Source organism: Pituophis catenifer, unplaced genomic scaffold, assembly GCF_029215685.1.
Source record: "Pituophis catenifer annectens isolate HBS135680 unplaced genomic scaffold, rPitCat1.0.hap2 SCAF_2, whole genome shotgun sequence".
Classification (NCBI taxonomy): Eukaryota; Metazoa; Chordata; class Lepidosauria; order Squamata; family Colubridae; genus Pituophis; species Pituophis catenifer.
In genome coordinates this window covers 34,551,128-34,565,985 of record NW_027256882.1, presented here as the reverse complement: position 1 = coordinate 34,565,985, position 14,858 = coordinate 34,551,128, and the positions used below count along the sequence as shown (strand labels likewise).

The following is a 14,858-nucleotide window of genomic DNA, read 5'->3' as shown; positions in this document are numbered from 1 at the left end:
GGATTTGCTAATGGAATAGCAGTTACAATATAAAGAAGAAAAGTGAAACATGTAGAAAAAAACAAGATATAGAAAAATTATCACCACAGAAAAAACGAAATATACAAAAATTATCACCATGTTAGTTAATACTTGGTTAGGTAACCTTTAGCATGAATGACGGCCTTACAACGTCTTCCCATGGAGTGAACCAAATCTTTTAGTTCTGCAGCTGGTATAATGTGAAACCAAGATTGAATGATTGCTTCTATTAACTGGGTTTTATTGCTGGGTGGCTTCTGACTAACAAGTTTCTTTAGTCAGCTCCATAGATTTTCAATTGGGTTAAGTTAAGGTCTGGGCTATTCCCAGGCCATTCCAGCAGTGGAATAGGATTATCTTGAAACTCAAAAAAAAAAAGAGTGGTGTTATTAGCCATCAAACCTCAAAAATACATTTTTCCCAAAAGATTTCCATAATTTTGGCCACTACTGTATGCTATATGAGCTAAATGGATTTTTCCAGCTAAAGGTTCCTAATATTTTTGGGTGGTCATAATAAATGCATGTTATGAATATGGATGTTCTGACCCGATCAGAAGCGTTCTGTGCTTGAAACCGTTCCAACAGTGAAATGAAGACCAGGCCAGAAGGTTTCAAAATTAAAATCTTTCAACCTTGAGATGATTTGCTCATTGTTTTCATTTTATTATTGACGCTTTGATTTTGCTATACCTTGTTTGGTGAATTCCACCCCTTTTTTCCATCCAGGTGGCACTGTCAGCAAATCTGAGAGGGAAAGAGAAAAATATGAAAGCAGTTGCCAAGATGACACCATGTCCCCTACATCAAACTTGAAGTCAAGGCTAGTCCACTTTATTAATGGATCTAAGCCGGTGTTCCCGAACCTTGACCATTTGCAGATGTGTAAACTTCAAATCCCAGAATTCCACAGCCAGCATTGCTACTGTTGGAATTCTAGGAACGTAGCACTAATGTTGCTACCTAGTTTAGCAATGAAACATCTGCAAGAAAATGTCCAAGCTCAGAGAGCATCAAGGATCCTGCAGTTCAACCCTGAGCTATAGATATTCTCTTCTATTGGTATTTCGGGAACTGTATTCTACATACCTGAAGGTTGGGAAACACTGATCTATACCAGTCAAGGAATTTTTCAGATGGATTAAAATGCTATCAATAAATCTACCACAAAGCACACTCTATTCTTTAGTTTAGTTTTAGTTTTAATAGTAATAGCATTTAGACTTATATACTGCTTCACAGTGCTTCACAGCCCTTTCTAAGAAGTTTACAGAGTCAGCAAATTGCCCCCAATAATCTGAGTCCTCATTTTACTGACCTCGGAAGGATGGAAGGCTGAATCAACCTTGAGCTGGTGAGATTCGAACCGCTGAACTGCTGGAAATCTGCAATCAGCAGAAGTAGCCTGCAGTACTGCATTCTAACTACTGTGCTACCACAACTCTTTAAATGCTAGAAAAGAGTCTCTGGGCAATTATTTCAGTTCTATTTCCATCTGAGTCTTATCCATATCATTCTTTGTAAATAAAATCATAAACTATCCACATAACAGAGATCACAAATAATCCCACGGCACAGCTCTTTTGTGCCAGACCCCATTTTCTTATCATCGCTATCTCTGAGTATCGTAAATGGAATAAACTACATTTTTGAGTCTGCTCAAACAGAGGGCAGAGGGCATTACAAAAAAACCAGAATAGTCAGGACTGAAACAATAGAGCCGTTGGCTGGAATATGCTTATGTTATTACCTTTCTCAAAATCAATGTCCTCTTCCTTATCTTCCTGAGCCTTAATCAGTTCCAAGCTTGGCTCATCAATTCCACCTGGAGAGATTGTGTTACAAGAGCAGATTATTAGTGGTCTGGAGCTTAGTTACCTGGAGGGCAAAATGGAGATGCACGTTCTATAACCAAATTAGAGACATGGGAAGAGTACAAAAGCCAACTAACTGATCTGCAACAGGGGTCCCAAATGGCCCACTACCGGGCTCATGGCCTATTTAGAACTGGGCTGAGTGAGCAGCAGGCTGGGGTGCACATAGCTTGACTTGTATGAGCAGCGGGCCGGTGCGTGTGCACAGGCGTGCGCAGCTCCACTAGTGCAAGTCAAGCTGTGCATGCATGCGTGGCCTGATACTCTTCTCTTCTGCTGCCCACCGGGCCACTAAGCCACTGATCTACAACCCATAAAAAGTTTCCAAAGCCCCCGATAGTGGATGAAACACTGTTCCTTGATTTCAAGTTTGTTCCTGCTTATGGTTCTGCGTTCAAAGTTATAAACTCAAATAACAGAAACGGGAGACCCACACCTGGCCAGAAGGGGTAGTTGGTGGCACTGCCTCTCAGAGACTCGGAGGGAGGGCCAGGCGCTCGCTGGAAGGAAAGCGAATTCTTGGCTGATAATCCCGTGTTGTCCACAAGTGCCTAGAATTGAAGTCAAAAGAGGGAGAGTGTAAAGGATTAATGGATGGAAACTGATTCAACCTGGAAATAAGGAGAAATTTTCTGACAGTGAGAGCAATCAACCCATGGAACAGCTTTGCCTTCAGAAGTTGTGGGAGCTTCGTCACTGGAAGCTTTCAAGAAGGGACTGGACCGCCATCTGTTCAGAAATGGTGCAGGGTCTCCTGCATGGGCGGGGGGTTGGACTAGATGACCTACAAGGTTCCTTCCAACTCTGTTAATCTGCCTCAGCTACCTTCTAGGAAAGCCTGACTCTTGAAACAATTGGCATTTCAAAAGGAACTTTTACTGAGGGACAGTAATAGCAGAGAAAGTCAGTCGGCGTCTGAAATCCGTGCGCGAAGATTTAGGTTAACTTTTTCCTTCAACCCTCTATCCCAATGCCCCCTGGGAAGAAAGCTCATCTCTCACCTCTTTAAAACCCAGCAGCTCCCCGGTGGTGGGATTGCGTTCAGCCTGGAGGGTGGAGTGCACAGGTGTGACCTCCAGTGCGAAGAGTGATTGGACATCCTTCTCTCGGGGCCAGAACCTGCCTCAGGACAAGAGGTGGAGTTAAATCATTTTGGCTCCCTTGACGGGTCGATGATGACTCACCGCAGCCAGGTGGGCACGGCCATCTCAGTGCCGCCAGGTGGGTGTGCATGGGTAGGCGTGGCCAGGTCGACGAGAAGGATTAGGTGCAGAACAGCTCGGCGCGGATGACTTGGGATTGGGCGTGGCCAGACGGACACAACCACGTGGGTGTGGCTGGGAATTGGGGGGGGGGGTACCAGCTGGGCACAGAACAAGTCAGTCCTGGCAACTGGACGTGTAAGCCAACTCAGCACCCTGCCAGAACAAAAATCACCCAGAGATGTGTTGGCAAACAGGAAACAGGGAAGGGGCAAAATTTGAAAGGCAAAGGGGGTGGATGCACCCACCCACCCCAATTTGGAGAAATGTTCCTTTTTTCTGCCTCCTGACTAGAGGTTTCTCTGCTAAATTTGGCAGGGAAGGGAGGGGCTGGGTGGATTCCCTTCCCTCCACAATTTGGAGAAATGCTGCACCTAATCCTCCACATTGACCTGGCCACAACTTGTTGTGGCTCCGTTACCTGAACCTGTGTCATCGGCAGGAGAGGACTCCGAGAGTGAAGAAGAGGAGTTGGCAAGGCCTCCCTCTCCAGGACCCTCCTCTCTGGCAATGCCTTCGGTGTCCGCCGAAGGGCAAAAGATAGGGCCGGGGCCAAGCACGTCCACGCAGCCACAGATGGACAGTGATGAGGGTAATGAGTCTTGGCTGGATCCACGCCAGCGTCGCAGAGATAAGCGCACGCAACAGAAGAAAAGGCGTGCCCGAGATTAGGCTGAGTCACTGGACCACACCCCACAGGATATAAAAGGGAGTGTGGTGGCCAGTCAAACCTTGTGACGAACAAAACTGAAAGCTTCCATGCCATTCTGCATTGCCGGACTTTTGCTATAAGACTTTGCAGGATTATCTCTGGACTTGATTAACTCCGTAATTATTGAGCTGTTTCTTTTGATGTATCAGAAGTGGGGAGAAGTTATCTCTCCTCTTCGTAAATAATAAACTCTTGGCAGGCAGCCACTAGGTTGTTGCCAAGTTCCGTTATCATAAGGAAAAGGATTTTGCCGGCTGGTTTGGTCTTTAACTCTTGAACGTCTGTTGGTGTGTGTGTGTGTGATTGGGGACAGAACACAACTATCCACCCACCCATCCACATCCACCTGGTGGCCCTCAGATGGCCACGCCCACCAAGTCACACCCACCTGGCTGCGGTGAGTCATCCCATTTCCCCCCCCCCCCGACCCTCCTTCTGCTACAGATGATCCCCTTACCCACCCCAACCAGACCTCTTCTCATTCCTACTGCAACTTCCAAGCAACCATCCCGGCTGCCGGGGACTCACCTGTGAGACCTTTCAAAGTCATGGATGGGAAGCCATTCCGGGCTGTTGAGATAATGCTGCTCCAATTCCGAGGCCAGATCTTCAGCATATGGGGGCAGACCATGTGGCAGCTGGAGAGGTGGGCAAAAGAGAAGGAAGATGTATCATTTCTTATTTAACGCCATTCATAAAATGTATTTGTTACAGCTCAGAAGCTAAGTGGCAGTTCTTCACCGAGAGACTATCAGAGATTTCCAGGGCTGTAGGTGTCAGGCCTGGAAGCCATCTTTTGCATTGGATCTTCAGGCCTGCCACATTAGTGATGTGGGAAACTGGGAGGGGGGATTTTATGGAGCCAGGGTGATATATAGTCATAATAACATTCCTTTCTGAGACTTCCGGTTTGCAAGCTTCGGCGACGGCGGTGTTTTTTAAAGACCGCCAGCCCCGCTGCCTGTAGAGCCGCCCCACGAACGAGGAGTGGCTCGAAAACTCCGAAATCTTGAAGATTGTAGGAGAAGAGACAGCAGGGCACAGGTTGAGCCCCTGTAACCCCCCAGGGAATTGTTTCTGGGGAGAAAACAGGCGCGACTCCCTCCCAACCTGCGGAGACTCCGGGCGGCGTGGGACGATTCTGCCTTCAGCAGAACAAGCCGGCAGCAGCAAACTTTTAAAGTGAAAGGAACCAACCTTAACAAGCAGCGGAAATACTAACTTGAATCCAGAAATTTGAAAATTGCAAGTATTAGTGCTTTGTTGACTTTTTAATTCAAAAGAGAAAGCGAGTGAGTGAAAGTGATTTGAAAAAATATGGCGCCCAGCATTTGAGTTAACGAGCTAGTGAAAGTGGATTTGTGAAGTCATCCTGCTTTGCTATAAAGTTACAAAGCTGCTACAAAGTTGCTCTATTTAAAGAAAAAATTCCTTTTTCTAAAATTTGACTTTGCTTTACTTCAGTTTCATTTGACTAAATCTGGGGGACTTTTTTAGAAGTCTCTGTGGAGGAGGGAAAGGAAAAGGAACTTCCTTCTTCAGAAAAACTAGCCTACGTGGCAGGATGGCTTCAAAGAAGCAGGAAGGGAAGGCAACAGGGGGGGGATCCCCCACACATAAACATGAAACGCAGCCTCCCCCTGCTCAACAGCTACAGACTCAGAAAAAAGAGTTGGATGTGGGAGATTTAAAAGAATTTATTTCTAAAATTTTGGATGATAAATTTCAAAAATCCCAACAGGAAATAGATGACAAAATTCAAAAGTCTCATCAGGAAATTATGCAGGAAATTAATGAAGTTAAAGATATGGTGAAACAGAATCAAAATAAGGTGACCAAAAAAATATCAGAAGTTGCGTCTGGCCTGGCAGAATTTATTATCAAAGTTGATTCTAAAGTGGAAGAATTTAAATCAGAAGTTAATGTCAAGATGAAAGATAATGACTATAAGATTTCTGATGTGGATGATAAAATGCAGAAAGTCGAGAACGAAATTGTTATGATGCAATTCAGGGCAATGGAATTCGCTATACGGCTTCGAGGAATTCGAGAAGATGACAGACAGGATTTGAGACAGGTCTGCTCTGAGGCCTTGGCTGTGATTTTAAAAATTAATCCTGATGTGGTTTTTTACAAAATAGATAAAATTTACAGAGTGAATTCTTGGGTGGCCAGACAAAGACAACTGCCTAGAGATGTGGTCATATATTTTACAGATAGAGCAATAAGGAATGACATCCTGCAAAAATCCTTTCATACTTCTGTACAAGTGGGGGGCTCACAAATTGGAGTCTATAAAGAGTTACCACCTAAAATGTTGAAAACCAGAAAGGACTTTGGCTTTCTTGTTAAAGAACTGCAAAACCAACAGATACCATTTCGGTGGGATGCCCCAACTGGTATAATTTTGAGATACAAGGGAGAAAGATATCACTTGAACACTGTGGAGAAGGCGGAGCATTTTTACACTACTATTTTTAAAGAAAGAACACCATCTCCGCGTACATCCACAGTTCTGGAGATTAAGGAGAGTGATAAGAAGCAACTTCAACAAGAACTTCAAGAACAGTCTAAGCAGCAACCAGAGGAAACGCAGGGCGCTGAAGGAGGTTTTCTGGATGAGCCTTTGCTGGAATCTTCTCCAATTTTGGACCCGGTTCAGATGGCTGAATTTAAGGATCAGCGTATAACTCGAGCTAAGTCTAAGCAACTTAAAGAAAAGCAACAACAGGAAAGACAAGATAAAAAGGGAGCTAAGAGTACTACACAAGAGACTGGAGCCATGGGGGGAGCAGGACCGAAGATTCTGGAAGACATTCGGTTATTCTGCTCTTTGCTCCAGAAAGATAACGATGACGATTAAGTGTTTATCTTGGAATGTGAATGGGTTGAATTCAGCACAGAAAAGGAGGAAATTATTTGCATATTTGAAACAATTTAATAATGATATAATTTGTCTACAAGAAATGCATATTACAGTTCAAGATCAAAAATATTTGATAAACTCCAAATTAGGAACGCATTTTATATCTTCAACTTTGCAAAAAAAGAATGGTGTGGTTATTTATGTAAATAAAAAATTTTCGGCTAAAGTTATAGAAGCAGATGAAGATGGTAGGTTTGTAGCAATTGAATTATTTACAACAAATGGTCAAATTCTTCTGATTGGAATTTATGCTCCCAATCAACAACAGGATCACTTCTATAAAATGTTACATACTAAAATACTGCAATGGGATTATAGATCTATTTTAATCATGGGAGACTGGAATGGAGTAATTGACTCCAAATTAGATAAAAAGAGTTTGGCGAAGTCTAGGATTAGGCTACCACAGACCTTTTTTGATATGAAAGAAGATTTGGAATTAAAAGATATTTGGAGAATACACAATCCAAAAGAATTGGACTATACTTTTTTTTCAGATAGACATAGATCCTTCTCTAGGATTGATTTCATTTTGTTGTCAGATGATCTACTTGTTAAGACAAAAAGAACAAAGATTTTTCCAAGAACTTTGACTGACCATAGCCCAGTATGGATAGAAATTGAGATAGGCAAGACTGAGAGACGCTCTTGGAGATTAAATGAGAATTTGTTCAGATATGAAAAAAATATAATAGAACTTAAAAAGCACTTGAAAGAATTTTTTGAAATAAATTTGAATAAAGGCACCCCAATAGAAATTGTCTGGGATGCAAGTAAAGCTTACATGAGAGGGGTGCTTATCTATATGAACTCTAAACATAGACTGATTTGACAAAAGAAAAGATCTGAATTGGAAGCAGAAATAAAGAATAAAGAACAGTTACTTATTAAAAATCCAACAGATGAAAGAATATGTGGTGCTATAAAACTTCTGAAAGACCAATTTCAAATGCTTATGGTGGAACAAGTTGCAACAAACTTACAATATGCGAAGCATAATACATTTTGTAACGCTAATAAACCGGGCAGATGGTTGGCCTATACATTGAGGAAAAAACAGAGTATACGGACTATTGATAGTATTGATATTGGAGGGAAAGAAATTTTTCAACAAAAATTAATTAAAGAAGCTTTTGTGGATTATTATACTAACTTATATGCTAAAGAGGATGTGCAGAATGGACTTATAGAAAAATATCTAGATGATAAAAGAGTTATAAAAATTACTGACCAACAAAAGGAAAGAATGAATTATCCTATAACAGTGGAAGAGATAATAGTAGCAATTAAACAATTAAAAACAGCTAAAGCTCCTGGTACGGATGGCTTGACTGCAGTCTATTATAAAACTCTGCAAGTCGAAATGGTGGAACAACTTAGAGATTTATTTTGCAATATTCAACAAGGGGGTAAAATACCCCCATCACGGACAACAGCTTACATATCTTTGATACCAAAAGAGCAAGCCGGTCCTAAAAAACCGGAGAATTATAGACCAATATCTCTTTTGAACTCCAACTATAAAATTTATGCGAAAGTATTAGCCAACAGGTTGATGCCAGTAATTCAAAAGGTGATTCATGATGACCAAGCGGGATTTATCGAGGGTAGATACATGAAGGACAATGTAAGGCAAGTAATAGATCTATTGGAATATCTTGAGAAGAACAAACAGATCCCTACAGTGCTGGTTTTCTTGGATGCAGAGAAGGCCTTTGATAGAGTGGATTGGAATTTTCTACTAAAGACTTTAAAAAAGATGAACTTTGGGGATCAATTTGTACAGGCGATTTCAGCAATTTATCAAGAGCAAAAGGCACAGATTATTATTAACGGAAGCTTGACAACAGAGTTTAAAATTGAAAAAGGAACAAGACAGGGATGTCCGCTGTCCCCACTTTTATTTATTTTAACACTAGAAGTCTTGTTAAATACAATACGGGACTCTAATATCTTGAAAGGTATAACGATAAGGCAAGAGGATTACAGAATAAAGGCATTTGCAGACGATCTAGTTGTTACCCTAACACAGCCAATGGAATCAATAATCCTGATGAAGGACATGTTTCAGGTTTTAGACTGAATCACAAAAAGTCTAAGATGATAGTTAAAAATATGACACAAGATAAACATGAGCTTGAAAGGAGGGCAGGTTTTGAGGTTGTACCAAGGGTAAAATATCTAGGAGTTCAGGTTGCAGAATCAAATATGAAATTGTTTCAAAATAATTATGAGGTGTTGTGGCGAGAGGTGCAGAAAGATATGGAGACTTGGAAAAAACTGCAACTGTCTCTACTTGGAAGAATAGCAGCAGTTAAGATGAACATTTTGCCAAGATTTCTTTTTTTGTTTCAAATGATTCCGGTGCTTAAAAGTGATAAACAATTGAAAGTGTGGCAAGCTGGAGTGAATAAGTTTGTCTGGAACGAGAAAAAGCCGAGAGTGAAATTGAAAATTATGCAAGATGTTCCAGAAAGGGGAGGTCTTAAACTACCAAACCTACAGCTATATTATGATGCAGCAGCTTTGACTCTAACAAGTGATTGGTTTGGAAGGAAAAAGACTGGAATATTGAATGTAGAAAGTTTTGATCTTGAATTTGGATGGCATGCCTACTTATTTTATGATAACAAAGTTGACAAAGTATTTAAAAGCCATATACTTAGAGACTCTTTGATGAGAGTTTGGAAGAAGCACCGATTCAAATGGGATTATAAAATACCGCTATGGCTGGATCTTGGTCATACTTTGTGGAATACAAATATAATGTCACTCGGGGGGTTTTTATATAAAGAGGTTCTTTTTACAGATGCGGGCAGATGGCAGCTGAAGACACTACAGACACTGTTGGCTGAAGGGATTAATATAACCTGGCTACAATATAACCAATTGCAACTGAGATGGAAAGAGGACCAAAAAACTGGTATTATGTTGCACGAGGAAGAATTGGTTAGACACATAAAAGAGAAAGGTCCAATGCATATTAAAAGGCTTTATAATGTTTTGTTAGAAAGGGATTCAGAAACCGAACTAGTTAAAGATTGTATGATTAAGTGGGCTCAAAATTTTGAAGAACCAGTGATGTTGGAAACATGGGAAAAAATTTGGGTTCAGAACGTTAAATTTACACAGTCGCAGAATTTGAGGGAAAATTTCTATAAAATGTTTTATAGATGGCACTTAGACCCCAAAAAGTTATCATGTATGTACCCTAATGTTCAGCCAAAATGTTGGAGATGTGAATGTTTGGATGCTACATATTATCATGTTTGGTGGACCTGTAGGAAAGTTAAGGCTTTTTGGATAAAAATTTGGTGGGTCATGCAGAATGTTTTGAAGAAAAAAATTCAATTCTCTCCACAATTGTTTTTATTGGGTATAGTTAAGGGTTTTACATTGGGTGAAACAAAATTGATATTGTATATGATAACAGCAGCAAGATTGTTGATAGGTAAATACTGGAAGAATGAAGCTTTGCCCACTATTGAGGAATGGACTTTGAAGATGGCCAGTTTTGCAGAGATGGCGAAGATTTCAGCATACTTAAAAGATTGTTCACAAGAGACTTATGAATGGGAATGGAAAAAGTGGATAGAATATGTTCAGAACAAATATCAAACTAGGAAGTATCAAATAGCTTTTACTTGAAAATAATGTATTAGAAATTTTTTAATGTAATGAAGATAAAAAGAGAAATTATAAGGGGGAGGGAGGGGCTCAAGTTTTATACAAGTTTTATACTAAGGGGGGTTTTGTATCGGATATGAGTATATTGTGTGGAAGTCTGGGGGGAGGGGAGGGTTAGGGAGGGTTAGGGAGGTTTGGAAGTTTGGGGTGGGTGGTGGGGGGGAAAAAGGGGAGAAAATGTAATTGTAAAACTTTTGCAATTAAAAAAAATAAATAAATAACATTCCTTTCTCAGACAGTCAAGGACATCTTGCCCTGCACCTGGAGGGGGAAGACAAACAGCCATCTCTCTCTCTCTTTTAATCTGGCTAAAAAAGATGATTATTTTAAGTTGCTCAACCCATTCTAAACCAAAACCTACAGATTACCCCCGTGGCTGACTTTGCACGCAACCTGCTAAGTCAAAACCCAACAAATCACACTGTGGCTTTGCCTCTCCTTTCAGGATAGGAAGAGGTACTGTACTCACTGTGGTCAGTGGAAATCCCTCTTTGGTGGGTTCCTCTTGGGTGATGAGCTCAAAACGACCAGCACATCCAACCTCCAAAATGGAAAGAGGCAACTCTAAAGGTCCCCGGGGAGGGAGGACTTGAAGAAGACAATGAGGCAAAGATATGTTAAGACAATCTATCGCTACTCTCCGGTCAAAGCTGTGCTCTCTTTAATGTTGCTTTAAAATAATATACTCTTGAGACAACAGTATCCACAGGTGAGGATTGAAATTTGCAAAATGGCAGCATCTGTGAAGGAAAGGGGCTAACACCATGATCGTGCAGATTTTTATTGTCTCCTCTCCCTATGGATACTCCCGATTACGGAACCGGAACAGACCATTTACATGACTGATCCCAATTTTATCCAGGACAAGAATTCTTGTCCTAGGGGCCTGGTGGCTCAGCAGACTGAAAGCATTGTGATTAATACCAGCTGTCTGCAATTACTGTAAGTTCGAAACTCAACAGGCTCAAGGTTGAGTCAGCCTTCCATCCTTTCTAAGGTAAATTGAGGACCCAGTTTGTGGGGGCAATAAGCTGACTTTGTATAAATATACAAAAAGTATGAAGGCTATTGCTTAACGCATTATAAGCTGCCCTGAGTCTCCAGAGAAGGGCGGCATATAAATCAAATTTAAAAAAAAAAAATCCAAACTGAACTATTGTCAAGATCCCCTATAACCAAGAAAACACACACACATGGTCTACCAAAACAAATAATCCAGAATTCTTATTTGAGGCACAAATAATCAGGCTGGAGAAGTCAATAATACCAAGGAAGGAAGGAAGGAAGGAAGGAAGGAAGGAAGGAAGGAAGGAAGGAAGGAAGGGTGGGTTATGGGAGGGAGGTAGGAAGGGAGGGAGAGATAGAGGTGAAGGAAGGAAGGGTGATGGGAGGAAGGAAGGAAGGAGGGAGAAATAGAGGGGAAGGAAGGATGGGTGATGGGAGGGAGGAAGGAAGGAAGGAGGGAGAGGGGGAGGGAGAGATAGAGAGGAAGGAAGGGAGAGGGAGGAAAAACAACTAATAGCAAAGAGACTGAATGACTTAGAATCTCAGTGACTGAGAATCTCCATAGACAACTAATAGCAAAGTGGCTGGACCAGTGGTAAAATTCAAATTTTTTAAACTACCGGTTTCATGGGCATGGCTTGGTGGGCGTGGCAGGGAAAGGATACTGCAAAATCCCCATTCCCTCCCCACTCTGGGGTCAGCCAGAGGTGGTATTTGCCAGTTCTCCGAACTACTCAAAATTTCCGCTACCGGTTCTCCAGAACCTGTCAGAACCTGCTGGATTTCACCCCTGGGCTGGACTGAGTTACAACAGCAATGGTACATCACTGGAATATCCAAAGGACCAGATTGAGGGCAGATTGTCCTAGAAAAAAAAAATCTAACTACCCAGTTGCTAACAGTTGACACTGCCTTGATAGCACATTAATCAATCAATCTCCTTTGCTCTATGCTCCCTAAGCTTCTTTGTCAACCTCAGCTCTGCTGGAAGATAAGTCCCAATTCTTGATATTCTGAAGTCAAGAGTTAAACATTGATTAGATTGGCTTCTAACACCTAGAATTAGGAAGGGGACATCCTGTCCTACATCTCAGGCAGCCAAATGTCTGGATCCCATCTTGATTGTAAGAAATCACTCAGCTGCTTTCCCAAGGTTTCTTGTTTCTCCACTTATACAACTCTCTGAATTTCGCTTCACTTCATCTGCCCACAGAAGTACATGGCTTTGGAAGAAGTTCAATGTTTGACTCATGCTGAAGCTGTTTTTTTTTTTTAATGCATACCTACCAACATAACTACAAGAATCGAGACATCCCAAAGGTTAAAAAAAACAAACCATAATGCATTCCTAGCATTATAAGTCATCCCTCCCACACAAAGGCCCCCACTGTCTTTACAGGACTCAGTGGAGAATTCAACTGCGAGAGAAGCAGAATGGTCCTTTGGTAAATTAAAACAGGGTTTTCAAAATTGTTCAGGCCATGAATCTGTTTAAAAATAAAAATCCTGGAACCTCTTCTTAAGAAGCAGAGCTCTCCTGGCCAAAAATCAGTTGTGTTGGGAGTTAACTCTTCCCCCATCCCCATTTTCTGTTGGAACTTTATGAACATCTAACTCTGATGATTAGAATAGAATTCTTTATTGGCCAAGTGTGATTGGACACACAAGGAATTTGTCTTGGTGCATATACTCTCATAAAAGAAAAGATACATTACAGCATCAGGGTCTAGACAAGAATCATGTTGGTCAGAGATATCGTAAGAGAAGGAGTCCTCCTCAAAGTCCACATGATAGCTTCAGCTTTGTGGTCATTCTGGAAAGGTTTTGAGACATGGCTCTTTCATCAGGTCAAGAGGCAAGGAGCTTTGGGATCCCGGGATTCTTCCCTTAGTTACTGGTGATGTCCTCCTCAATATTGTAATATAACTTCCTTTTTGTCATTCTTGTCATTTATTACTGTTTTCTATTTATGCAGTATTTCCCATCCTGGGCAACTTTAAGATGAATGGACTTCAATTCCCAGAATTCCCTGCCCAACATGTATACTGGGTGAGGAATTCTGAGAGTTGAAGTCCATTTTAAAGTTGATATGGTTGGGAAGCACAAAATTTTTGTTTTTCATTTCTTGCACAATACCTACAGTTGCTTGGGCGATTGAAGCTGCTTAAACATTGAACAAAGAAACAAGTAATGTGTAAGTTATTATTTATTTATTTGCTCAACAATTAATTTCTCCAGCCTGCTACAGACTCACTGCACTCAGGAAAAACAAAAGCTGTGCTGCTGAAATTTTACCTCTGTTTAGAATACAGAATAATACAGATTAACAGAGTTGGAAGGGATCTTGGAAGTCTTCTAGTCCAAACCTCTGCTCAGGCAGGAAAAACTATACCATTTCAGATAAATGGTTTTCCAATTTCTTCTTAAAAACTTCCAGTGTTGGTGCACCCACAAATTATGGAGGCAAATCGTTCCACTGATTAATTGTTCTGACTGTCAGGAAATTTCTCCTTAATTCTGGGTTGCTTCTCTCCTTTATTAGTTTCCACCCATTGCTTCTGGTCTTGCCCTCAGGTGCTTTGGAGAATAGCTTGACTCCCTTTTCTTTGTGGCAGCCCCTGAGATATTGGAACACTGCTAACATGTCTCCCCTAGTCCTTCTTTTCATTAAACTAGACATACCCAGTTCCTGCAACCGTTCTTCCTATGTTTTAGCCTCCAGTCCCCTAACCATCTTTGTTGCTCTTCTCTGCACTTTGTGGAGACCAAAGCTAGATGCCCGAGGCATTATAAAGTGGTACTAATATTTCACATGAGCTTGACTCTATCCCTGTTAGTGCAGCCTATAGGATTGCATTTTGAATTGAAAGGGGATCCCCAGCTTTCTGCAGGCAGGCACATTGGACCATGATCCCCATAATCCTAAATCACTGCACGTGCGGGGTGGGGAATATGGGGGTTGCAATCCACTAGATCTAGAGGACAATTGGGTGGGGAAGATTTTCTTAAAAAATATTTTAAAAAATATTTTAAAAAGATAATGAGCAGGACCAATTGCAACAGACTTTAAAAGGCTCCATTATATTAGCTGAGCCAGACGCAGGAGGATCTCTACCCCGTCCTCACCTATCCTCTCCAGATCCATCTCGGCTGCCACGGTTCGCTCATGGATTGACCCGGAAACTCTCCCCTCCGGGCTGTGATACTAAGGGCGGAACCTTCCCCCTTACCAAAAGGAAGGGCAGTTGAAGCCACGCCCTGTTTCTCAGGGTGACGGTATGCATTGCTGTCACACGTCACTAAGCGGAAGTAAAACGGGATTGGGCAATCGAATGAAGGGCGGAAGCCTGGTCGGAGAAAGTGGCTTCGATT

The 14,858-nt window shown here is 41.5% G+C and overlaps 1 protein-coding gene across 1 annotated transcript in view; it reads right to left on the bottom strand.

Moving 5' to 3' along the window:
• SKIC2 (SKI2 subunit of superkiller complex) overlaps positions 1-14,652 on the bottom strand; it is a 54,416-nt gene extending 39,764 nt beyond the window's left edge. The window contains exons 1-7 of the mRNA XM_070933395.1: positions 14,613-14,652; positions 10,951-11,069; positions 4,397-4,506; positions 2,896-3,013; positions 2,331-2,445; positions 1,771-1,845; positions 714-767 (exon numbers count right to left, since the gene is read on the bottom strand). Of these exons, the coding sequence (XP_070789496.1) occupies positions 714-767; positions 1,771-1,845; positions 2,331-2,445; positions 2,896-3,013; positions 4,397-4,506; positions 10,951-11,069; positions 14,613-14,631 (610 nt within the window). The 5' untranslated portion in view covers positions 14,632-14,652. The remainder of the gene's footprint in view (positions 1-713; positions 768-1,770; positions 1,846-2,330; positions 2,446-2,895; positions 3,014-4,396; positions 4,507-10,950; positions 11,070-14,612) is intronic.
• Between the last annotated feature and the right edge of the window lie 206 nt (positions 14,653-14,858).